Below are 24,733 nucleotides of genomic sequence, written 5' to 3'. Positions count from 1 at the left end.
GACTAGTCATGTTGCATATCACCCAGAATATAAGACCAGAACAGTACTTGTGTGGTCAAATACAGACCCAATAATACAACTGCTGGCGCTCGTCAGGTTTGTCCCTGCCGAGTTGCCGTACTGCGGCTGTGTCAGCTCCAGCTGCTCGACTGTTTCCTCGCAGCCGTATTTCGCTCGTTTGATGTCGGGGTAAACATGTCCGTAATGGGAGGTGGTACGAGGGGGTTTTATTTCAACACAGTGCTGTCGCTGGCCCGCTCTTTAGCCGCCCACCGTCCCGCACCGGTCGAAAAGGTGAGGAAGGAGTAAAACGACTGAGCTCTTAAAGGCACATTTTTGTTAAATAGCTAACTTGAAGCAACAGTTAACGTTTGTTTAGGGTGTAGCTCCGCTTCCGCACCAGCGGTGGCTTATTTTGACCACTAGCATGACAGTAGAGCTAACATTTGACCGTTGTGTATGTGCGTCTGTGGTTATGAATCGCAGGAGCAAGGGTCCTGTCGCCACTGTTTTCCCACTAATAGAAGAAGAGAGCTATGCAGGACAAAGTGGCGTCGCTGCTTGTGTGGTGCCAGTTACTGCATCAAACAGGCAGAGCAGTCAGGCTTGATCAGCACTGCAGCCAAACAGGTTTACAAAGTGGAGAGCGAGAGAGATGAGGGGTTCAAAACATGCTCTGCTTAGCATGACAGACAGTTACTAACCTGTTGCAAGGATTATCAGGTGTAAATTAAACCAGTGTTTTTGTGGCCAATGCAGGGAGGTCAGTGAGTTTGGAGCCCAGAGCTGTGTTTGCCAACGCAGTATCTAAATTGCGCGGAATCAAATAAAATATACTGGATCATATGGAGGCAGTCATTAAGATACTCTCACAGAGTATTCTGTTTTATGGAGCATCCTGTATTGGATATGCAATGTACAATTTCATTGTAGTTTTGTTGGAATTACCAATTTTGAGCTGCAATGAGGAGGGCAAGCCAGATGCCATTATTATGGTGGGCAGCAGCATCTCAGTGTATGGTTACTACCTTGATAGCAACATCCGGTAAACTCATCCAGTATACTCCTATGTATATGTGTGTGTGTGTGTGTGTGTGTACATGTATATGTGTGTATGTACATATGTATGTATATATATATTTTTTTCTAGAAATATTTTTTTTGTGCTCTCTCAGGTCCAGAAGCTACAATGTATGTGTCCAGTGGAAGTCCGTGGTGTGTTCACTCTAGATGTTCGTCGCAGAGATGCTGTTATTGCACTGGCAGTGTTTCTGGTGGAATCTGGCTTACAGGTGGGTGGTGGTCAGTAAAAAGTTGAGCTGTTAAGCCTTTTTATCTTAGAGGGTGGATTTTATCATCACTTATAAACATTAGAGATTTAGGCTCTCCTAGCAGTTAATGGATAATATAGTAGATGGAAGGTCCAAACATTGCACAACTGACAGAGATTGTAACATAGGGATGCTGTTGGATGGTATGTTTATCATTTATTAGTATTATTATATTAGTATTAAGAGTCTGCTTTTGTTATCAGCCTCTCCTAGGACTCTAGATATATCACCATGAAAAATATTCTCTTTATGACCATAATATGATTAAATTGGTTAAGTTGACCCAAGTTTGACTCTGTGTTGGAATTAACAATACCTCATCTTTTTGATTTATTATTGCTTGTTAGGCAAACAGAAGTGCTGTTCTTTGCCACAAGCTGCTGTTGTTTGTGATGTGTAATGATTTGCTTTACTCTGGCAGCACAAAGACATACTTGTTTCCTACTTGTTAAGCCTATTGAGAGGGCTACCACGGGTCCAGTGGATCGAAGAGAGCTCGGGAAAGAAAGGAAAGGGTAAGAACAATCCTCTTATAGTTGGGTCTTTTGTTTTACAATGGCCTCTGTTTACTTCCCGCAACAGTACAATAAGTAATATATGTAGTTATTCCTTTTCATTTTCAATATGACCTCAAGACATATTGAGAGACTATTGATCCATATGTAAATTGCCATTAGAGTAGTTTCCTCTTGTGAAAGTGGAACAACATGCTGTGAGTTAGAGGTTGCCCATTCCTCTTGTTAATCCTCTTTAGTTTAGTATTTATTGTTTGTTTGCCTTCTGGTTTTTTGAATCTGTTCTTTGTTAGATTTCTTGCTGCACATTTTGTGGCTTTTAACTGTACTTGTTTGTGTCATTTTCTGCTCTTCAGAATTTCTCCCAGTTGCAGAAAACTTCAGCTTCTGTCTAGTGACTCTTTTGGCAGATGTGGCTCAGAGGGACCCGGACTCCCGGCAAGAGGTCAGTTTAGAAAGTGGTGATAATTTGTGATACTTTGGTTTGGTTTCAGGTGAGTTAAGTGCTAAGTTGTTTCTGATGTTTCCCTTCCAGATCCTGAACACTATAATGGAGGTCATGCAGTCATTGCAGGAGATGTGCCAAACACCTGATAATCATGACAAAGGTATACAAACACACCCACACAAAAAATTCAACATGGTTAAAAAAACATTAGCCCTTCAGAATGAAAAAGCTTCACTGATGCTCTCTCATCTCTAGTCTACCTGTGCAGATATATTGTCCCCGGCCTGCTTGGCATGACTCGAGCATTTGGCCGCTACAGTAACACAGACGAAGCCCTGTTGTCCAAGTTGTTCCCGAAAGATTCACCCCAGGCCCGCTGCGTCACAGAGGAAACAGAGGGAGTGCGGCGCAGATCCTTCAATGACTTTCGTTCTATCCTGCCATCCTCACTGCTTACAGTGTGCCAGAGTGACACTCTTCGCAGACGCACTGGGACCAACCTGGATTCCTCTGCACAGGTGTGTGTGTGTTGTGATAGAGTTGTTGGATTCATGACATGTTTTGTGTGTTCAGGACAATTAGAGGTGACTGCAGAGTTATAATATTTTCACATGCTTTGTGAATTTATTTTACTAAAAAGTCAGAGAGAGAAAGAGAGAGTAATTTTCAGTGCCTCTGTTATGTTTGGTTAGTACTTGAAAATGTTCTGTAATGTGCTGTTGTCTCATAGGTGTGTACAGACCCAGGTGGCCACTCACCCTGCTCTCCCACAACCCCTGGCCCGCAATACTTTGAAGGTAAAACTCAAGAACCAGGCTTTAATTAAATTTGTGTTTGCCAGTGTAAATCTGGAGTCTGTCAACACATCCCAGCTTTTTGTCATCCTCTGTCTCATGCCAACAGTGATTTTAGTGATAGTTCATCCATCAGTTTCCCTGCTGCTAACATTGGGTCATGCTGTTAAAAGACTTAGCAGAGCAACCATGTTGTTAGTGGCCAAACTTAGATTTATGTGACATCAGGTTGAGATATTTCCAGTTCACCTTCAGTTGACTTTGATTCCCTAAAACAAATTTTAAGGAATCCGTCCCCATTCTGTACAGATGATCAACAGTCATAGAGGAAGGCATTCACAATAGAGGCAGATAATAATTTCACCACTGACAGTAATCACACCCCTAGTAATCTGAAGGAACCAGTCATATGTTGTTCAAACTGTTGCATGTTTTTTTTATATATCATCTGGTCCCTTTCATTTCAGGTGCCTACCTCCCAGACAGCAGTGCAGTAGATCCTGACTACTATTTCTCCACAGTCAGCACCAGTTTTTCAGTTTCTCCTCTCTTCATGGGGGCAGGAGAAAACGAGGCAGAGGTGCCTGTTGATCTGCTCCGCCAGCTCCTCAGCATGGTACAGTAACAGTAGATATTGCTTCGGTTGTTTCCCATCCTATAAATGTATTTGGCATCTTTAACAGTGGTTGTGCATATTGTTGATTTACAGGTGAAGAAGTTTGTTTCGGACTCTTTTTTGAAAGCACTGGACGCCACTATAACGGAGGTTATAGAGGTAACTGCACTGTGTAATCGATGTCTGTACAAAAACATTTAGTGATTAAATGTATGCCATTATTGATTAAATAATCTTCTCTATATTGTTTGTTTGTTGTTAAGTCTAATCCTGGAATCAACCTCTATTACAAAACCTTCAGTGACACTCTCTATGTGTGTGTGTTCAAAATGCTGCGGGACACACTATACTACATGAAAGGTAAGGCATCACAAATAGCTTATTTATCATGTATTAAAGCTACACAGCAACTTCTATTGTTTTATTCTGTGCTTTGTCAAATTTTCATACTCTCCTCATGTTTCTCAGCCTTGCAGCCGGCTTTTGTGCGGGAAGTGCACGACTTTGTACTGGAGCAGTTTAGCAGCAGTCAGTCAGAGCTGCAGCGGGTACTTCATGATACGGGGGGGTTGCCGGGGGAACAGAGCCCCCTCAAGCTTCGTTGCCAAGCCAACGCTGCGTGTGTCGACCTCATGGTGTGGGCCGTCAAAGATGAGCAAGGTAATCAATTGTATCGGAGATTGATTGGAGCCTTGTTTTCAGTTGTTGTTGTCAGAGGGATATTGGATGTGTTTATTTGTACTGGTTGTCTCACTTTTCCTTCCTGGTGTCTTTTTTCAGGTGCAGAGAATTTGTGCACCAAACTGTCAGAGAAGCTGCAGTCAAAAACCTCTAGTAAAGTCATCATTGCTCACATGCCCCTGCTCATCTGTTGCCTACAGGTATAATAAAATAAGGCTACTAAAAGAGCACTGAGATATTTGCTCAAATAGAAGTGAAATGTTGCACAAGGTACTAGATCACTCGATGAAAGTATGTTAGGTGTCTGGGTTTTGAAGCTGACAGGTGTTGCAAGTATTTTATATTATTTATTGGGTATTTTAATTTTCTCTAATTGTCCTCTCCTCTGTCTTAGGGCCTGGGTCGTCTGTGTGAGAGGTTTCCAGTTGTTGCTCACTCTGCCACAACCTCTCTCAGGGATTTTCTGGTGGTTCCTTCCCCTGTTCTTATAAAACTCTACAAGTACCACAGCCAGTACAGCACAGGTACAGTGATACTGCACTTCAAATCCACCACTGGACTTAGTTTCAAAACTCCTATATTTATCAGCATACCTAATTTTTTCATATTAAGGATTTTGTTAGTGAAGGTATTTTGCAAATAACTGTAGCTTGAGTTTTATTTGAAGAGCTTAACTTGTTCTCACAGCAAGAGTGTTCATGGTGTTGGACCCTTATTGTAGCACCAGTTCCTGTAATTCAGTTGAAGTTTTGAAATCTAACATTTAACCTATTAAAACCAATATTTTTTTACTTAAATAAAGACATTTTCTTAAAAATTAGAATTCATTTATAATACATCCAGCAGGAACCCTCTTAGGAACAGCACGAATGATCAGAGCCAACAGTAAACAGGACAAGAGTCCTGTGGCTGTGATGATTCAGTGACAAATATACATCAATAACATTGTCATTATCACATCCAGCACTCATCTATTATTGATCCTAACTGAGTGTTCATTGACGAACAGCTGCAGATACAGACACTTGGACATGTAATTCAGGTTACTGATTTTTCTGTGCTGTCCTTCACAGTGTACTGCCTTTCCATAGATCAGCTGCTGATCCGTTAAATTATAAAAGATACACTCAGCCCTTTTCTGTCCAGGATTATGTTTTGTTCAATGCTTTGAAATGTAAAAGATTGTCATCACTCTTTTTTAAGGCACCGGAGAAATTAGGATAAACGTGACCAATGAGTATTCTCAGTCCACCTTCAACGTCCTGTCAAACAGGAAAGACCAACCATCTATGTACGAGCAGCTCAGAGACATTTCAATTGACAACATCTGCAGGTCAGAAACAAACACCTGGCACAGCTGTGATTAGATTTTTATTTATTTTTATTTAAATATTCAGTTTTCATCTTTGTGTGTTTCCTGTCTCTTTCAGATGTCTGAAAGCTGGTCTGACCATGGACCATGTGATAGTGGAGGCCTTTCTGGCCAGTCTGTCCAACCGTCTTTACATTTCACAAGAGAATGACAAGTGAGCAACATTTCTAGTTGAAATAAAGCAGCTGTTGTGCTTTGAAGTCACCCAGAGTATTTCCAGGTCCTTGAAACTGATGAGCAGCTACTCTAAAAATAAAACTTGTCTTTCTGCCAGGGATGCCCACCTGATCCCAGATCACACCATCCGAGCACTGGGCCACATTGCAGTGGCTCTGAGAGACACTCCTAAAGTCATGGAGCACATCCTACAAATCCTTCAACAGAAGTTCTGCCAGCCTCCATCACAGCTGGATGTACTCATCATCGACCAGCTTGGCTGCATGGTCATTACAGGAAATGTGAGTACAAAGTCATTATGATGGCACATTATTAATGCATTTTGCCTCTATTTTTTCATGTATTGATAGTTGAAAAGGGACATGAGGGAAGTGAATAACTATCGGCATAGTTGGAGAAGGGTTAGCCCTGGTATTATTTTTGCTTAAATAGAGGCAAAGTAACCCTCTTTCGTAATCCAGAGGGGCTGACATGCTGTAATTACTGTAAACCCGCTGCCTGCTGTTTACTTGCTCAGTACATTGTGCATTAAGAATAGGTTCCAGTGTTCCAGTGAAGTGTAATGGGCTGTTTTTGACAGCCAGTGTACCCCGAGTCTGAAAGGCTACAATTAACAAAGAGCTAGAAACGGTGGCAGAGACAGATCGTTTACAAAGTGCTTTGCTCAGTCCTGATAGAGATCTTGCATACTTCCTCATGTTACCCCTGAGCAATTTTAGATTTTGATAAAAAAGTAAATGTTGTAAGACGTTTGTAATAGAAGATTGACTGACAGAAGAAAAAGTATTTTGCATTTTATCTTGAGTTTAAGATATTGATGCCTGCATGGTCTTACTCCCTGTTACTTCCTGTCTTCCTGTAGCAATACATCTATCAGGAGGTGTGGAACCTGTTCCAGCAGATCAGCGTGAAGGCCAGTTCAGTGGTCTACTCAGCTACCAAAGACTACAGAGATCATGGCTACAGGTCAGCATCTGCTCTTACCCTCGTCATAGAGTTACCACTTGCAGGGGTTTGCTGTGGCTTAAAAAGAAAAAATGTAGTTGGGAGAACACTAATAATTGTTGCTCACTTCTACCAAGTGGTCAGTAGTAGACTATAATACTAATGCACAATCCATTGGTTTGTGTTACTCTGGTGTGTTCTGTTATATTTAAAAAATAAACATCTCTGATAAATACTACTTCTTGGTCTTGTCTACATTTATGTCTACGTGTAGTATAACTGTTTAACCTTCCTCTCCCTATATGCTATCTTTCTCCTTCAAGGCACTGTTCTTTGGCAGTGATAAACGCTCTGGCCAACATCGCAGCCAACCTGCAGGGGGAGCAGCTGGTGGACGAACTGATGGTGAACCTTTTAGAACTGTTTGTCCAACTGGGCCTGGAAGGAAAAAGAGCCAGTGAACGGGCCTCAGACAAGGGACCAGCTCTGAAGGTATGTGCTTACATGTACAAACAACTAAACACAACAGGAAACTGATAACAGCTATGTTTCTAAATTGGTAATGGCCTTTTATCTCACGTAGGCATCAAGTAGTGCTGGAAATCTTGGAGTCCTCATCCCAGTAATTGCTGTGGTGAGTACTATATGTGATGTCTGTGCAAAATGTCCCTTTAAGACACAATTCCTATTTATTTGCTGAAAGAATGTGTGTTAAAATATCCACACAGGCCACAGTTAGATGATCTACATGAGTTTTTGAGTTCTTACAGAGGAGTCCAAGCTGTTAGTTAGCGTTTAACTCTATGAACAAATATTTACCCGGTCAGCTGCAGCTGCAGTACAAACGTCTGTGTTACCAGTTCACTGCTGTTTTTTTTTCTTTTCATTTTTAGTCTATTTTCTTCTAAAAGACAGATTGATTTTTTTATTGAGATAGTAATAGTTTTAAGTAGGTTTTTAGGTAGGACAATAAAGAAGTCCCCTTGTAAAAATAATAATGTAACGTAACCAGTTTAAGTTTTATTCACAGACATTCTCGTCTATTATACAGTAGTGAGATGTTTTATCATCCCCTTTCTTGTATCGTTCATCCACGGTCTTCTTCTGTACTGCAGTTATTACATTACATGAGAGTAATGACAGTTATGTAATTTTTGAGCACACTCCTCCACAATCCTCGTTGCGAAAGATAAAACATTGACAGATAACAAGCATTCATTGAGTCATTCAGACAAACTCAGCACTTTGGGCAAGATGAAGGAGAAGTTTAAATGTTCAGTAAGAGACTAAATACACATAAAGACTCATTACTTGTCACATTTTACATACTGTACCAATGGGAATAATTGACTAGCACCTCAGGTATTAAAATCAGTAATATTTCTGAGGTTCATTAAAACTTAGTTTCTAACCAAAGATGGAATTTGTAGTGAATAGTTTAGCTGTTTGTTGAAGTTTAGCTCCGTGAGGGATTGACCACACGGCCCATGAACACAAGGCAGTCTGTGCGGTGCTCATAGATCAGGAAGAGGAAGGGATGATCCACGGTGAAGCGGATCTGAGAGGAGAGAGGCATGAAGCCCACCTGGGTCAGAGCAGCAGCTTCTGTCCCCTCTTCATTCACAGTGATGGTTCCTTGGTGCTTCAGCTGCAGAGGCAGATCAGAGGGCATTTTGAAATAGGAGGGATTAATGATTGCAGTTGATAAGGTAACTGAGTGACCCACAGACTTTTGTTTTGTTTTGATGTTTGGCTTAAGAATCAGTTTGGTTGTCTTAGTGAAATCCTGACTGATTTTTTTCTTACTCACCCAGTTCATGGCAACCTTTTCAGAGGTCATGCCAGTGAAATCTCCACTCTCCTGGAACAAGTCAGTCAGGCCCATCTCCTTCATATTTTCAATTAAGTCATAATTCTGCTCCAGTTTAAACCGAGGCAGCACAACCTCACGAGTCCTAGAGGGAGGCATAGAAAGGTTTCCTTACTGTATAGTTCTTAAATCTCTACTAGGTCTAAAAATTTTCAGTGTTTTCAAACAAGCCATAAACTGTAAATGAGTTGCTGTTGAAAAAGTCCATTGCTTGTTATTATTTACTGTGTGCTTCCTCAGCCAGTCATTAGTTTGTTGAAAGAACACTGCAGACCTGTTTGTCATGTTTTTGAGCCACTTGTTGACAACAGTGGGGGAGATCTCCTGCTCCAAAGTCCTCATGCCGGTGATCTTCCTTGGCAAGGCAATGAGCATGCTGATGTTTCCTGTGTATGGGAGCTGAAAATATCCCATTATTTGTATGCAGCTCAGTTAGTTGACTTTTTTATGGATCAGATTAAAAATTCGAATCAATCTGAGGGCACCCACCTGTAGAATGTCACATTCGAGTTCGTGGTCAGCAGCAGCCAGATAGTTCCCCTTGTTGGTCATCATTGGCACACGTACACTTGTCTTTTCGTTGACTCTGAAGTTGCGATAGTGAGTCATTTCTTTGGGGAATTTCTGTTCCCATGTACCTGTTTACACAAATAAATAAGGTCAAAAGGTAAAAAGTCATTTATTTTCTTTGCGATTCAAATAACCAAACAAAGCAGAGAGGTGTGCTGTAATATTTACTTTTCTCAAAGTTCTGCAACACTTAAATTATACACATCAAAAAATAGATGAGAACAGTGTCTTTATTTTCACCCACCTTTGAAATACAGGTAGTTGAGCAGCATCAGCACCATATTTGGGTCCACACTCTTGAGTGGTTCCCTGATCAGCCCTTTCGTCAGCTTTTGGATGCGACGGTTAGCCTTTTCCAGAAAGGCAGGGTCCCTGAAGTCCACTGACTGGGGTTCTGCAAAATAATAAGCCTTTGTCTCTGCACGGAAGGCATCTTTGACTGCGACATCCTTCTTTATGTAGACATCGTTTACAGAGCGTAGTGTGTAACCAAAGTTCCTCCTGAAGAGCCTGTGTGTTAGCTTCCTGAAGAGCTTGTGCACTGTTGTATTGTCATAGTGGTGGCTGGCATTGACAAAATCAGCAAATCCCAGAGCTTGGTAGATCTGATCATGGGTTCCAGGTCCTGCCCCTAACGACATCATCCCCATAGCGATGGAGATTCCCGCAGGTGCTAGCAGGATATTGTCACTCTGGTTGACGTCGTTACGAAGGCTTCGATAGAGATTAAAGCCAAAACGGGCATTGACGTTGTTGAGGCGTTGAAGGCGAGAGCGACCGTGGAAGAGCCGTAGGAGTCTGGCACGACGAATCTTTGGGTCGGAGGGTTCGGCAAAGATATCGATGTCTGGGGCTGGTGTGGCAATCTCATCTATCTCGTCCCCTTCACTGAAAAACATATCATCATTGCTTCATTACTTTAGATCTAAAGTTATTTTCTTGACATTAAATTTAAGTAAAAAGCATTAAGACGTACATGTAGTCATCACTGCCTGCTGCCAGGATCTTATCGAAATCAATGTAATCTTCATCCTCAAAACCATCAAAAACTAGGTCATTAGTGACAGTGTTTTCTTTGTGGAACTCCAGTGGAATGGCGTCTATGCTCACTTCCCCATCTGGCTCAAAGCTTCTGGGTTCCGGTTTAGGGTCAGTGAAGTGAGAACTGAGGTCTTTGATTCCAGCCAGGGATGGACTGACTAACAGACAGGCCACAGAGATGACAGTGATGACCCACATCCTGAAGGCTGAACCAGAGGGAAATGACATTTAGTATCGCTTAGTTAATGGTCAGATCAACACGACTAAAGTACGTTTTGAATTAAATAATGTACGTTTTATTAAATAATGTCTTCACTGGGTAAGAATACAAAAGATTTTAGATGCAGTTCCCTTAATATGAGTCTTAGCCTGTAAAATGTCTTACCGTCACTGTGTGCTGTCTTGCTTCTGTTTGTAGGACTAAGAGCAAAGAATTGAATACAAAACTGAACTTTGATGTGGGCTCCTCCTGAACAAATAGTCCAGATCAAACAGACCAAAAAGTGCTGTGACTGACTGAAATCTTTAACTCTTCACAATTCAGCTGTTAAGAATGTTTAATATTAATTAACTATTAAAGGACTATTAGTCTGGTAAGATATGTTTTGCAGTAGTTCATATTATTTGTTTGTCTTTATTTCATTAGAATGCTGAATGTCCAAAAGGATTTAATTGATTTGTGTGTAAAGGAATTTTAGGGTAGTTAGTTAGAAGAATTATTTGAACTGAATGTGGTCATTTGTTTAATACAACATAAATGTCTACATTTTTCACCCTTATCCTCTGTCCCTTTTTTAAACTCACAGTTGACCAGGCGACTTCCGCCAATCAAAGAGGCCAAGCCCCGCCTCCAGAAGCTGTTCAGGGACTTCTGGTTGTACTCTGTGGTCATGGGTTTTGCTGTAGAAGGATCAGGTGAGTAAGGGATGAACTGTTTTCAGTATACTGCGTGTTAGGTGGAAAGTTGGGGCTATATCTCATTAGAAGAATGGGAGCTGATATTTAAAGATACGCTCTCTAATTTTGGTTTACTGGTTAGTAGCTTCACCACATGTCAAGATCTCTTCCCCAGTCAGTGGTGATGTTCTGAAGCTCACCTGTGACCTGTGTGGGGTTTCAAAACACCAATGTGCCCACTGCCTTCATTGGCAGGTCACAAGAAAACTTACAAGAAGGTCTTCATTAAATAAGATAGATGTTTTGTCCTTGCAGGGCTTTGGCCAGAGGAGTGGTATGAAGGTGTGTGTGAGATTGCCACCAAGTCTCCTCTTCTCACCTTCCCAAGTGGAGAGCCCCTTCGCTCTGAACTGCAGTACAACTCGGCTCTGAAAAATGACACAGTAACAGCGGTACAGTGTTCAAAATCTGGATATTTTTTTCTGGCATTAAATCAGTGAAAAGACTTCTTAAAACAGCAATACCAGGACTAATATTTAGGTCAATTTCTGTCCTCCAGGCTGAGTTGAGCGAGCTGCGGGCAACCATCAGCAATCTCCTCGACCCACCTCCCGAGGGATCTGCCCTCATTAACAAGCTAGACTTTGCCATGTCCACATACCTGCTCTCAGTCTACAGACTGGAATACATGAGGTCAGCTCCATTGCACTGACAAATCCAGCTTATATTTCACTCATCTTTTATCAGTACTGGCATTATTCCTTAAAGGATAGGTTCACAGTTTTTCAAGTCTGTCTTAAAACACTTGTCAGTTTCCCATATGGACATTGAAACTGTTGGCTTTGCTGTAATCATTCCTTCTGTTCATCCTAATGCCATTTCATTTTAAGTGAGGGGGGCCAAAATCCACTAGGCCTCATTCTATAGAAAAGTATATTCCAAGGTTTCAATGTATTCATAGCCCTGTCTGTTATTTTAAGATAGACTTGGAAAAACCTATCCGTGTCACAGATTTTTGTATTATATACAAGTCTTTCTCTTCTCAACTAGGTCTTTTCTTTTCTTCTCAACTACTGAGATATGTTTATACTGTCTTTAATTATTTATCTTACTACTTTACTGTAACACTGTGGGCCTAGGGAGCACTGCAATTTCAAAACCTGTGTATGACCTGTACATATGGTTTTGACAATAAAGTTTACTTTGACTTTGACTTTAATATAGTGACTTCTTGAGCATCTTTCATTTTGCACACCTTCAGGATGCTGCGATCCAATGATCCTGACAGGTTCCAGGTCATGTTTCGATACTTTGAAGACAAAGCCATCCAGAAAGACAAATCTGGTGAGAACTGTATGCCTCTATGCAGACACTTCTGGCTGTCCCTTTCTTCAAGCTGTGCAATTAATTTTCTCAAATTCCTGTTTTATTTTCACAGGCATGATGCAGTGCATTATTTGTGTTGGCGATAAGGTGTTTGATGTCTTCCTCCAGATGATGGCTGAGAAGGTAGGTAGCATGATTTCTCTTAAAATTTTGAAAAATAGAAACTGTTATCTAAAGCTCTGGCCATTTTGCTGATCACAGACTTTGTCCTTCATTACCTTCAAATAAAAAAGTGGATTTCTCATGTTTGTAGCCAAAGACCAAAGAGCATGAGGAGGAATTAGAGCGACATGCCCAGTTCTTGTTGATCAACTTCAACCACACTCACAAGAGGATCCGCAGAGTGGCAGACAAATACCTCTCTGGCTTGGCTGAGACGTGAGTAGTAATTATTCATTTACCTTGTCTGCTTCCATTTTTTATCTCTTTACACATGTAATTTTTTATGTCTCTCCACCTCAACCAGATTCCCCCATCTCCTTTGGAGTGGTCGCGTGTTAAAGACCATGTTGGATATTTTGCAGACACTCTCTCTGTCACTAAGTGCTGTAAGTGCTTGTTGGTTTGAATTCGTATTATGAACAAGAACATCTAACGATTGCAAATTAAATAATGTGGAATATTGTTTTCTGGTGCAGCTTTTAATCAACATCAACGATCAAAAACTTCACATATGTGTTTTGTGGTAGAAGAAAAGCAGAGTTTTAATTATTTTTAAATAGGTGCAACTATAAGCTTCAGTAGCCACAAATTTATTCTCTTTTTCTTTAGGACATTCACAAGGATCAGCCATACTATGACATTCCAGACACCCCCTACAGGATCACTGTTCCTGACACATATGAAGCCCGAGAGGTGAGTGTGGAGCGTTATTACACTTATGACCACTAGAGAACAGCACAGTATTGGTTTTAAACAGTAGTGATCTCTGTCTTACTTAGTCTGTGTGGAATTGATTTGTTACCTAAAATAAACTGTACAATTAAACTTAAATTAACTTGACTAAATTTGATATTTTTAATATTATGTTTTTTATGTTATTAATAGTTGAAATCACTAAGAGCTGGCTTAATTTTGCATTTTGCACAATGACGTATTTCATTGAAATTTAATGTCCACCATCACCCCTGTTCTTCTTTCGCTAGTATTGTGTCCTTATTTCCTTATCTTCTCTTAGAGTATAGTAAAGGACTTTGCTGCTCGCTGTGGTGAGATCCTGAAAGAGGCAATGAAATGGGCCCCTTCAGTCACAAAGTCCCACCTACAGGTCAGGTTCTTTACCTTTATGTTTAAATGATGCTTTAACTGAAGCAGTACATTTGAGTGTAGCTACTGTTTTTTGATCATTTAAAAAAAAAAATCTAACAAAAATATATATATATATTGAAGGGAAATCATTCTATATTTTGACTTCATAGAGATTATTTGCCATCTATGTTGTTCTCACTGTTCTTACATAAATGTGTAAAATGCAGGAGTACCTGAACAAGCATCAGAACTGGGTGTCGGGACTGTCCCAGCACACTGGCCTCGCCATGGCCACAGAGAGCATACTGCACTTCGCAGGCTACAACAGACAGAGTACTACACTAGGCGTGAGTCTCACACACACATGTGGACATCCATGTTTGCACACAAACCCTTTAAGGTCACCGCCATTATTGTGAACTTACTGTACTTGGAGCATAAATCCAACTTTAAAACTGTATTTCTTACCAACCAATGGCCTCACAGGGCCGTTGATTTGATGCTTATTAACATTTGTCCAACATTAATGGCTTTTTAACGTAACAAATGTGCTGTTTAGCTGCTTTGTCAAAGCCTTTGTGGTTTTGTGAGCACTGACCAGATGTGTCTCGTATACTTTGTGCAAATATATTTGTTTTATGATGTGTTTTATTCTGTATTTATTCTATGGCACTGTAAACTCCGGGGCTCATTTTGCCTAGTTGTTTACAGTACTGTATGTCCATGTGTGCATGCTTACTAGTCTGTGTGACATTATTTTGCTTGCTCTGCATTTCTTATGTGTTCCTGGGCTTGCATTCTGCTATATCTGTCTTTTCATTTGCTTCATTTGTTGTATTTTGTCTTTATTAAACTGCACCGAACTACCTACCTGGTTGCTTGGCTGGTTTACGGATTTGCTGGTTACCTGGTTACTTACCTGCAATGGACGGGTGGGTTGGTTGGCTGGTTGTCCATTTGGCTAACTGGTTATGCTGGTGCTGTCCTCCACCATATGGCCAACGGTAGGCTGCTTTTCCTCAGGTTGGTCTGATAAAATACAGAGCTACATACAGAGGCAGAGCTCAGGCATGATTAAGTATTACAGTACAGCTACGTATCTTACTTTCCGAGCTTGTGACTGTTTTTCATTAGACCACCCAGCTGACGGAGAGACCAGCATGTGTGAAGAAGGACTACTCCAACTTCATGGCATCGCTCAACCTACGCAACCGCTACACAGGAGAGGTATCTTAATATTATAAATACTAAGATTATATGACTTTCCTAGACTTTCTGCATATAGTATGATTCATACTGGTCTGTTTTTGTGCTGCCTAGGTGGCTGGTATGATCCAGTTCTCAGAAGCAACTCACAGCCAGTCAGACCTCAACAAACTTATGATCCATCAGATGACCAGTGCTCTGGACAGAAAAGACCCAGAGGCATTCACTCAGATCATGTTCAAGATGGCTGCCCTGCTTATAACTACCAAAAGTGAGCACATCTGTCTCGTTTTATTTTAGATATTGAATGTCTTTCAGCAGTAATGCCAGTTGTTGTTTGTTACAATTCATTTCAATTCATGGTAATTTTCTTTATTTTGTCTTTCAGACTGCGATCCTCAGCTCCTGCACCATCTGTGTTGGTCTCCTCTGAAGATGTTTACAGAGCATGGGATGGAAACTGCTATCGCTTGCTGGGAATGGCTTCTGGCTGCGCACAATGGGGTGGAAGTGCCAGTATGTCTATTTTACCACTTTCCATAAAATCATATGAACAGTTTGTTGAATTAATGTGTATCTTGGTTTGGCATATATTGTAGAGTTGGCTAATTCTTATCTTCTCTTTTCCATTTGCCCAGTTCATGCGTGAGATGGCAGGAGCTTGGCAGATGACAGTAGAGCTGAAGATGGGTTTGTTTTCAGAGGCTAAAGTTGAGGCCGGCCCTCTGGCTGTCTCAGAAGAAAGTCAGCCTGCACCCTGTGCACCCGATGTTATCCCTCACTTTCTCTGGATCGAGGTCAGCGACTCTGAGAAATGAACTGCTGTTTTGATTTCTTGTCCTCTCTTCAACTTTTTGTTACGGTTTTGAATTTCAGTATCGCATAACTTCATGTCACTAAAATACAAAAAACACAGCATGCACATATTGTCTAACCCACTGAGCTCTGGTTCTGTGATACTACACTAAAGGGGCTTTATACTGTAGAATAATTTGCAAATCTCGCAGATGTGACCAAATTATTTTAAGGGTTGGAAAGCATCATCTTTTTTATTTCTTCTCTCTGTTCTCCCTCCAGTTTCTGGTGCAGAGGTTTGAGATAGCCAAGTACAGCAGTGCTGACCAAGTGGAGATTTTCACCACCATTTTGCAGAGATCTCTGTCTCTGAGTGTCGGAGGACCCAAAAGCAGCCTGAACAGACATGTTGCTGCCATTGGACCAAGATTCAGGTATCAGGTCTCAAAATTACAACAGAAAAGTGGTTTAATTGTAAATGCTGTAATTATCAGCTGTGAGAAATGCCGAATCCTAAACGTGAAAAGACTATTGTGTCAACATTTTGTTTTATTTCAGACTGCTGACTCTGGGTCTGACTCTTCTGCATGCTGATGTTGTGACCAATGCCACCATCAGAAATGTACTTCGTGAGAAGATCTATTCCACTGCTTTTGACTATTTCAGGTATTAAAAAATTATAAAAGAAATTAATCTGTTTTGTTGGCAAAACTCTGGCCACTAAGTTCTCTGCCATCTCTGTCTTTGTCTAGTGCCAATCCCAAATTTCCCACTCAGACGGATAAGAGGCTGAGAGAAGACATCAGTATAATGATCAAGTTCTATGCCTGCCTTCAGTCTGACAAAAAGTATCTGGCTGCCAACCAGCTGGTTCCACCAGGTACAGTGAGAAAACGGTGGCCTTGTCTCTCATTAATGATAAATAAATTAGCAACTTCACATAGCCCCAAAATTCACACTTTATATGTGGATTTAATTTTTTAAAAGTTAATTTCTAAAGATTGAATTTCCATCCCACTTTTATTTACCTAAGGGCATCATACTAATGCGTTAATTTGAGCTGGAAATGAAAATTTTTAAGTCAGAATTTATAAATTCAGTCCTCAGTGTCCTCAGAGCTTCTTTGTCAAGAAAGGAAGCAAATTGTCTCTGTATGACCCACTTAAATCCCTAATCATGATCATTTCCAAAATGAAATTGGTATCTGGGTCTTTGCATTTTAATTTTTTGGTAGGTGGATAATGGATTTGTTAGATAAATTAATAACCTTTTCCTTTGTATAGATCCCCAAGACATGTCTGTGAACAGCCTGTCTGTAGTGGCAGTGACAGATAGCCGGAGTAGTCTTGATGCAGCGGTGGGCCAGAGGCAGCAGGTTCAGGCTCAGGGATGGATCAACACCTACCCTCTGTCCTCTGGGATGTCCACCATATCCAAGAAATCAGGTAGAAAAACACACACAGCATTTTAAACTTTCTGTGCTGGAACCCATCATATGCTGAAGAGACAAGTCGCTGTAAAACTGAACCTTAATCTGCTTCTTATTAATTTAGCAAAAGGCTTTCAGTAAGAGAGATTTCCTCTGCCATGATGTGTTGCTGATATACATATTGCTCCTTTACTGTTGTAGGACTGTCTAAAAAAAGCAACAGAGGCTCTCAGCTGCACAAATACTACATGAAACGCAGGACTCTACTACTGGCTTTACTGGTATTTACTTTTTCTCAGTAACTATTTATGTTCACAAAAATGTGAAGAAATAATTGCTGTACTAGTGCTGGTGTTGTTTAAGGTTTTTGGACTTTTGTTTTGATAAAAATGCTAACAAGGCTGGGGGTTTGGATACCGGCCTGCATTGCTTACATACAGTGGCTTTAAGTGAAATATGGCTTGACCATCCAGACTACCAACAGCTCCATGTATCACTACTTTTAGAGCCCAGGACTGAAACTGAAATGTGTCTTTGTTAATCCGCTGCCTGTATGTCTCTCTCTAGGCCAGTGAGATTGAGCGGCTGACAACATGGTACAACCCGTTATCCACTCAGGAGCTTGCTATTACTACTGAACAGTCGGTGGAGACCAGCATTGCAAACTGGAGGTCCAAATACATCAGTCTGACGGAAAAACAGTGGAAGGACAACGTAAACCTGGCCTGGAGCATAGCACCTTACCTGGCGCTACAACTGCCTGCCAGGTATACAGAGGAACATTTTACCAGTGTCAGACCAACAGTGTAATAGATTTTGCCTGACAGTTAGACTAACTAGACTAACTATAATAGTATCCCAAACAAGCCAGTAAGTGAATAGTAAATATTACCCTTTCACTTAATGTGCACATAATATATTCATCAATGAAAGGCTTATCAAACACACTTTAGGTTTAGTAGCTTAAAAGTGATTTTGTTGTTGAGTTAAGATAAATGGCATGTGGACCTGCGAAACATTTTACCCATACACAATGTGCTTTATGCACACAAACATGCAAATTTATGACACGACAAGGGCAGTTTATCTGAAGTTATTCCTTTCGATTTTTTAAAAATTGTTTTTCAGATTTAAAAACACAGAGGCTATTGTCTCTGAGGTGACCCGTCTGGTGCGAATGGATCCAGCTGCTGTGTGTGATGTTCCTGAAGCTGTCAAGGTGAGGTCCTCTGCCTGCTTCTGCAATACAACAGCCCGGCAGGTTTGATTGCTGTCACTGTACAGTGACAAGTTGCTAACCTGTCTTGCACTCCATTCAAAAAAAATTATTTTTTTCCTTTCAGGACCTCATTTCCATCTGAATATACAGAATATTGAGCCATTGCAACCTTCTATAACAGTAACTATAGATTCAATCACACATTTGAATCTTAATAGGTAGGATATTACAGCCCTTTACATTTAATACTGTAGTTTCATGAGTGCTGTTATCTCTGTTTGACTTTAAGCATTAAAAAATTCTCCTGTGACTTTTTAAGCAATTTGTTCTTTGGCTTCATTTCTGCTAAGTTGTAACAAAAGTTAAACAAGTTAAACAAAAGAAAAAGCTTTTATCGCTTAACGCTTTGTTTTTAAGTAGCCATGGAACTGTCACTTGAGAAATTACGTTGTTATTGAAGTAATCGTTCTCCCTCCAGCTTCCTTTAGTCCTGTTCATTTAGTTCTACCTGACTGAACACTTAATGAGCCTTGTTCCTGCCTAAATAGGAAGCAGGGGAGGGAGAGCATGGCCTTCCCCAAAGGCCACCATAAATTAGCAGATAATCCTCCTTGACATCTTAAAGTTGTTTATTCCAGTCACTTTAGTAACTAATAAACACAGCTTCCTCTGGAGGCTAGTTAACACACCATCAGGCTTGGGGTCATAACCTTGAATCAGATTTCTGTCATATTTGATGCAGAAATTGATTCTCTGACACATGCTGCACATAGAGTGGAACCTATCTGAGCTCTAGTCTAAATGTTGGTTAAGTAGAATATTTTTTTTTACATATTTCTTTTTCTCTCATTTTTGTTTTTATTCAGTTCCTGGTGACATGGCACACAATTGACGCTGACTCTCCAGAGCTGAGTCACATCCTGTGCTGGGCCCCAGCAGATCCCCCGACTGGCCTCTCCTACTTCTCCTCCATGTACCCTCCTCACCCACTCACAGCCCAGTATGGGGTCAAAGTGCTCCGCTCCTTTCCCCCTGTACGAACACATATGTTGGATGTTGTTTTTTGTTTTTGTTTTTTTTACCAAATTACCATTGTTTCTCAAGTAGCATGCTGTATTGAACACCATAAGATCAGATTTTTCTAAAAGTTTGACAAATAGATTATCTTAGTGCTGCGTTCTGGGTTCTGTGATTCACATTCGTATGTCTAATGGTGTAGTCTTATTCATGTTTTCTTTTTGCTATTGGTAAAATATTTTTCTCTGCTGTTTTTAGGATGCCATTTTGTTTTACATTCCTCAAATCGTCCAAGCACTTCGTTACGACAAGGTGAAATACCAGATTTTCTCATTCTGCAAATGCATATAAACTTCACATAAAGATTATTAAATTATTACAATGTCCCTCATCTTTCTTTCCCCTTACGTCCTGGTGTAGATGGGTTATGTGAGAGAGTACATCCTGTGGGCCGCTCAGAAGTCTCAGCTGCTGGCTCACCAGTTCATCTGGAACATGAAGACCAACATATACCTGGATGAGGAAGGAAACCAAAAAGACCGTAAGTTAGCTTTATTTCAGTATGTTTCTCTTATTCAATTCATGCACATCAATGCAGAGACATGAGCATACAAAGGTACAAAACTCTGATGTTTTCTTCCCCTGCAGCTGACATAGGTGAGCTGTTGGAACAGATGGTGGAGGAGATCACTGGCTCGCTGTCTGGCCCGGCCAAAGACTTCTACCAGCGAGAGTTTGACTTCTTCAACAAGATCACGAACGTGTCGGCCATTATCAAGTATGAACAAGCTTTTTACTTTTTAAGGAACCATACTGCTGAGCCTGTTTTAGGCCATTAATTGCAGTAGATATATACTACACATGCACACCACACATATATCTTTTCCAAAGACATCATGCATTTCATATCTTCCAAGTAGTACTGGCTTCAGTTTAGTGCATCAGTATGAAGAGACTTGAAACTGAGCATTCAAACATTTACTCAACTTTAGGTTAATTTTTGTTTTCTAGAAGTTTGGGAGACTGAGAAGTGTTTTGGGTGCCCAGGACTGTGACAAGGACGCTTACTGATATTTTTAGTAATACGCTAAAAAATCTAAAACCAGCTACATTCTTCTGTAATCTCGTCAGCATGTAGCAGCATTTTAATTGATTTATCTTCTTCTCTTTTTTATTTCTTAATATTCACTCATTACTGTCCATCTTTCTCATCAGTTTGCGCTTTCCCTTTAACTTGAGGAGCACACTGAAAGACACTAAACTTTGCCGAAAGGCCTCAGAGTAACACCACAGTTTAACTTTTCTCTTATTTTATCCTCACTGAATAACACTACTCTCTAGGTAATCTTTAAGGTGTTTATAAAGTGGTAAGTTTTCCCCTGAGCCTTAATGTTTTGTTCTCTCCCTTCCTTGCACCACCTTGATCTGCTCCCAAAATCCCCTTGATGTTCATTTATTTGGCCACTGGTTACTTTACTGTCTCTCTGATTATCCACTAGTCTGGAAGATATTGTATGCTGTGCTCCCACTGCCCCTGTCTACTTGTCCACCAGTGTGTACACTCCTCAGCTGAGGAGTACTTTTCTGACAGGTTCCATTATTGCTAGCTGGTACAGAGAGTGTTTTGTCAGCCCACTAGTGGCCGACAAAATTCCCCTCTGCCCTCATTACAGCTCTAATTGTAACATGTCAGGGGACAAACTTCTGCTGTCCCTGGCTTCCACTCTCAATTACTTTCTACCCCGATGAGTTACCTCTGCGAATAACAGCAAAGCCTGACTGTCACTTGAGATCTGGAGTCATTCAGTGAGATACCCATGCATGTTATTCTCAGTAAAGTCAGTCATAGAGGCGTAGACACTGTTCAAGTTGTTTTTGTTTGTCTTCATCAGACCTTTTCCCAAAGGGGAGGAGAGGAAGAGGGCCTGCCTGGAAGCCATGTCACAGATCAAAGTCCAGCCTGGCTGTTATCTTCCCAGTAACCCTGAGGCCATAGTTTTGGATATAGACTACAAGTCTGGCACCCCGATGCAGAGGTGGGCCTCAAAAAAAAAAAAAAACTACTGTAATGCTCTAAACAGTTATCAGAATTTGCGATGACATGACCACTTCTATCTCCTTGTGTCACTGTTTAGTGCTGCCAAAGCTCCCTACCTGGCCAAATTCAAAGTTAGGAGGTGTGGAGTCAGTGAACTGGAAAAAGAAGGTACAGTCACTGTATAAAGAAGCTACAGTAGATTTCATACCTCTCAAATTGTGCACAAACAAGCAGCGTATCATGACATCTTCCTCTCCTCAGGTCTGCGGTGTCGGTCAGATTCCGTGGACGAAGTTAAGAGTGAAGAAGAAGCCAAGAGAATCTGCTGGCAGGCAGCCATCTTTAAAGTGGGAGACGACTGCCGACAGGTCTCAGTTTCACACACCTCACCTTTTACTTACCACGCTGCTATCTCACATTAATTTCACGAACTCTTTTTTCAGCTTAAGTGTTTTAGCTAGAATTTCCGTTTTTTTACCATTTAGTAATTTGTGTTCCCAGGACATGCTGGCTCTTCAGATCATCAGCCTGTTTAAGAACATCTTCCAGCTGGTGGGGCTGGACCTCTATGTGTTTCCTTACAGGGTGGTGGCCACAGCCCCTGGAGTGAGTTCATATAAAACTTTTCCTATCTTTCTCTATGTAACTTCCTGACAGGAACTGCTGAATGTTCTTCATGAACTTTCCTCCAAGGTGATGAAACAACAAGTCTAACTTTCCCTGGTTATCAAACCACTTTTCATTCTTCCTGTTTCTGATGATTCACTGTAGTGTGGGGTGATCGAGTGCATCCCGGACTGCAAGTCTCGTGACCAGCTGGGCCGACAGACAGACTTCGGCATGTACGACTATTTCAGGAACCAGTATGGAGATGAATCCACCCTGGCTTTCCAGAAGGTGCACGCCAAATTTCACAACCTTGTTCATACATTTCCAGTCATTTATTTAAATTCAGTTTAAATTATACCATATTGCTCAGTGCTCATATACTGTATTTACTGAAAGTTTGATCTGATATTCCTTTCAACACTTCTCTTTTCAGGCACGGTACAACTTCATCCGCAGCATGGCAGCTTACAGCTTGCTGCTCTTCCTGTTGCAGATAAAAGACAGACACAATGGCAACATCATGCTGGATAGCCAGGGCCACCTCATCCACATTGGTGTGTATCGTGTGCATGTGCATTTATTGAATTTGATGTGAGTGTGTGGCCCTGGTCTGAGTTTAGGGCCGCATCAGACAGGACGGTTCAACAAGCGGTTCACCTTCACAAAGATTCCACTCACACAATTGCATCTCCACATGAAGATAATATTAGTGTCAGACATTACCTTCATGCTGCAGCATGATGCTGGGTAATTAAAAAAAAAATCTAAGCTGTTGTATTTATGTGTGTGCATGTTTCCAGACTTTGGGTTCATGTTTGAAAGCTCTCCTGGTGGGAACCTCGGCTGGGAACCGGATATTAAGCTAACAGATGAGATGGTAATGATCATGGGTGGCAAGATGGAAGCGACACCATTCAAGTGGTTCATGGAGATGTGTGTGAGGGGGTATCTGGCCGTCAGGTGAGTATGTAGAGGTGTTAAAGAAATTGTTCACTCAACATTAACATGTAACGTTAAGAAAAGTTCCTCTGGTGAATCAGGCCCTACATGGATGGAGTGGTCTCCTTAGTTAACCTCATGCTGGACACTGGCCTTCCCTGCTTCAGAGGACAGACCATCAAATTGCTCAAGTGAGTCAGGCGTGTGGAAGTGTCTACATGTGTATGGGAATGCAAATGAGAATAAGCAGTTTGAATGTCATTTGCTGTTGTTGCTCATCATATCTAGGCAGCGATTCAACCCTGGCTTGAGTGAGAAAGATGCAGCTTCCTTCATCATCAAAGTCATCCAGAACTGCTTCCTCAGCAACAGGTCAGTATGGTTCTGTTTGTCTTATACTCTTGTTAATATTGGTTTCTAGAAAGCAATATTCATGTTGGTCCAATTGCTCTTTTCTGTCTTACAGGAGCCGAACCTACGACATGATCCAGTATTACCAAAATCAGATCCCATACTAAACGTTTGTGCCTAAGCATGTGCATTTATTGGTGGGTACATAGTGTGCGTGCGTTTGTTTGCGTGTGTGCCTTTGTTAATGTTCATCATTTAAGACTGTGGCTCATTGTTTCTGCTAATTGTTGGATGTTGGCTTTTGTGTTTGCTTTAGCTTCTTGTTTCCTCTCTTGCCATATTTTCTTTATGTTAGTAGTCTATTCTGTTATTTATTTTTATGTTGAAATCAATGCTCTTATTATTATTATGCTATTGCACTAGCATCTTGACTTCTGTGCACTTCTCAAAAACTCTCGGTAATCTGCACGTTCATTATATACTTTATCAGAGTTTGTGCCAGTTTTAAATAATTTGTAATATTTGTGAATGTGGATTCTTAAAGCTGTTGATTTTAGATGGGGCTTGAAATGTAATTGGATACTTGAAGTAGCTTAAGTAGACTGGTTTCAGTTCTGACCAATGTGGCCTATTCTGTCATCTCGTACTTGACTGTACTACTGTGCTTCTCTTTTTAATGGACCAGTCAGAGTTCTTTGATCTGTGGCATGGTACTTGTCTTGTATTTAACAGTGAGACTGTATGGACATGGGTTATACTGTCTGCATTTCTGGGTTTCCATATTTGCAGTTACCACGGGTGAAATGATGCACACAAGTTCTGATGAACACGGGGGTTGTATTTGTATATTTAGCATTGCCAAAGGGTGGGGTGGGGGGGTGCAAGATAGTGCACATAAATCAAACTTTTCTATTGTTTGTCGATAAAGGTAAGGTACAGCCTAATGTTGGGCATTTGCATGGGGTTAAGTGTTAACAACCAAGTAGCCTGTGTCCACTGTGGCTTTTGATGAAAGTTATTTTAGTAATCCAAAGTGCTGTGCCCCATGTCCATATAGTTAGCTTAAGCCTTTATGTAATGTTACTGATTGTAAAGATTCTGCCTCTCTTTGTATATTTATATCCATGACCCATTTTCTGTCTTCATGCCTTTTGAATGAAAATGCATAAGATATGAAATCAAATAAAGATCTATTAACTTAAAAGTCTTAGTCTTGATGCTGATGGTTCATTATAAATA

General features: G+C 40.8%; 2 protein-coding genes across 4 annotated transcripts; one reads left to right on the top strand and one right to left on the bottom strand.

Moving 5' to 3' along the window:
* The first annotated feature begins 164 nt into the window (after nt 1-164).
* Nucleotides 165-24,733, top strand: pi4kab (phosphatidylinositol 4-kinase, catalytic, alpha b). Of its 3 annotated transcripts, XM_041041821.1 has the most exons (55): nt 165-294; nt 1,176-1,292; nt 1,753-1,846; nt 2,203-2,291; nt 2,382-2,454; nt 2,550-2,812; nt 3,025-3,091; nt 3,556-3,704; nt 3,798-3,863; nt 3,968-4,064; nt 4,173-4,364; nt 4,485-4,585; nt 4,780-4,909; nt 5,589-5,718; nt 5,816-5,911; nt 6,032-6,215; nt 6,797-6,900; nt 7,203-7,371; nt 7,463-7,513; nt 11,167-11,275; nt 11,573-11,709; nt 11,817-11,950; nt 12,519-12,601; nt 12,696-12,766; nt 12,897-13,021; nt 13,110-13,191; nt 13,415-13,498; nt 13,821-13,910; nt 14,119-14,238; nt 14,900-14,914; nt 15,026-15,118; nt 15,212-15,368; nt 15,486-15,613; nt 15,736-15,894; nt 16,175-16,326; nt 16,451-16,558; nt 16,645-16,772; nt 17,176-17,337; nt 17,523-17,602; nt 17,889-18,088; nt 18,450-18,540; nt 19,407-19,574; nt 19,816-19,869; nt 19,978-20,098; nt 20,206-20,335; nt 21,450-21,593; nt 21,693-21,763; nt 21,857-21,963; nt 22,097-22,201; nt 22,367-22,492; nt 22,638-22,758; nt 23,005-23,164; nt 23,245-23,334; nt 23,432-23,515; nt 23,610-24,733. In XM_041041821.1, the coding sequence occupies exons 1-55, from the start codon at nt 196-198 to the stop codon at nt 23,659-23,661; spliced, it is 6,312 nt and encodes a 2,103-aa protein (XP_040897755.1). In that variant the 5' UTR covers nt 165-195; the 3' UTR covers nt 23,662-24,733. The 3 variants fall into 3 exon arrangements, with proteins under 3 accessions (XP_040897755.1, XP_040897757.1, XP_040897756.1); XM_041041823.1 differs by lacking the exon at nt 14,900-14,914 and having other exon boundaries at nt 15,035-15,118; XM_041041822.1 differs by lacking the exon at nt 14,900-14,914 and having other exon boundaries at nt 23,610-24,732.
* serpind1 (serpin peptidase inhibitor, clade D (heparin cofactor), member 1) lies at nt 8,076-10,812 on the bottom strand. The gene is made up of 7 exons (XM_041041824.1): nt 10,746-10,812; nt 10,296-10,566; nt 9,564-10,207; nt 9,239-9,387; nt 9,024-9,148; nt 8,690-8,834; nt 8,076-8,527 (listed from the first exon to the last, which is right to left on the bottom strand). The coding sequence occupies exons 2-7, from the start codon at nt 10,556-10,558 to the stop codon at nt 8,336-8,338; spliced, it is 1,518 nt and encodes a 505-aa protein (XP_040897758.1). The 5' UTR covers nt 10,559-10,566; nt 10,746-10,812; the 3' UTR covers nt 8,076-8,335.

The sequence above is a fragment of the Toxotes jaculatrix genome, chromosome 7, assembly GCF_017976425.1.
Source record: "Toxotes jaculatrix isolate fToxJac2 chromosome 7, fToxJac2.pri, whole genome shotgun sequence".
Lineage (NCBI taxonomy): Eukaryota > Metazoa > Chordata > Actinopteri > Toxotidae > Toxotes > Toxotes jaculatrix.
Note: the sequence above shows the minus strand (reverse complement) of the source record. Positions and strands in the feature narration are given on the sequence as shown.

Bases quoted from the DNA above. Each gene is read 5' to 3' on its own strand.
- serpind1 (XM_041041824.1), bottom strand. From the start codon at position 10,558: ATGTGGGTCATCACTGTCATCTCTGTGGCCTGTCTGTTAGTCAGTCCA. The intron at 8,835-9,023 runs GTCTGCAGTGTT...GCCTCCCTCTAG, and splicing joins CTCAAAAACATGACAAACAG to GACTCGTGAGGTTGTGCTGC. The intron at 8,528-8,689 runs GTGAGTAAGAAA...CTGCCTCTGCAG, and splicing joins AAAAGGTTGCCATGAACTGG to CTGAAGCACCAAGGAACCAT.
- pi4kab (XM_041041821.1), top strand. From the start codon at position 196: ATGTCCGTAATGGGAGGTGGTACGAGGGGGTTTTATTTCAACACAGTG. The intron at 7,372-7,462 runs GTATGTGCTTAC...TATCTCACGTAG, and splicing joins ACAAGGGACCAGCTCTGAAG to GCATCAAGTAGTGCTGGAAA. The intron at 19,870-19,977 runs GTGAAATACCAG...GTCCTGGTGTAG, and splicing joins AAGCACTTCGTTACGACAAG to ATGGGTTATGTGAGAGAGTA.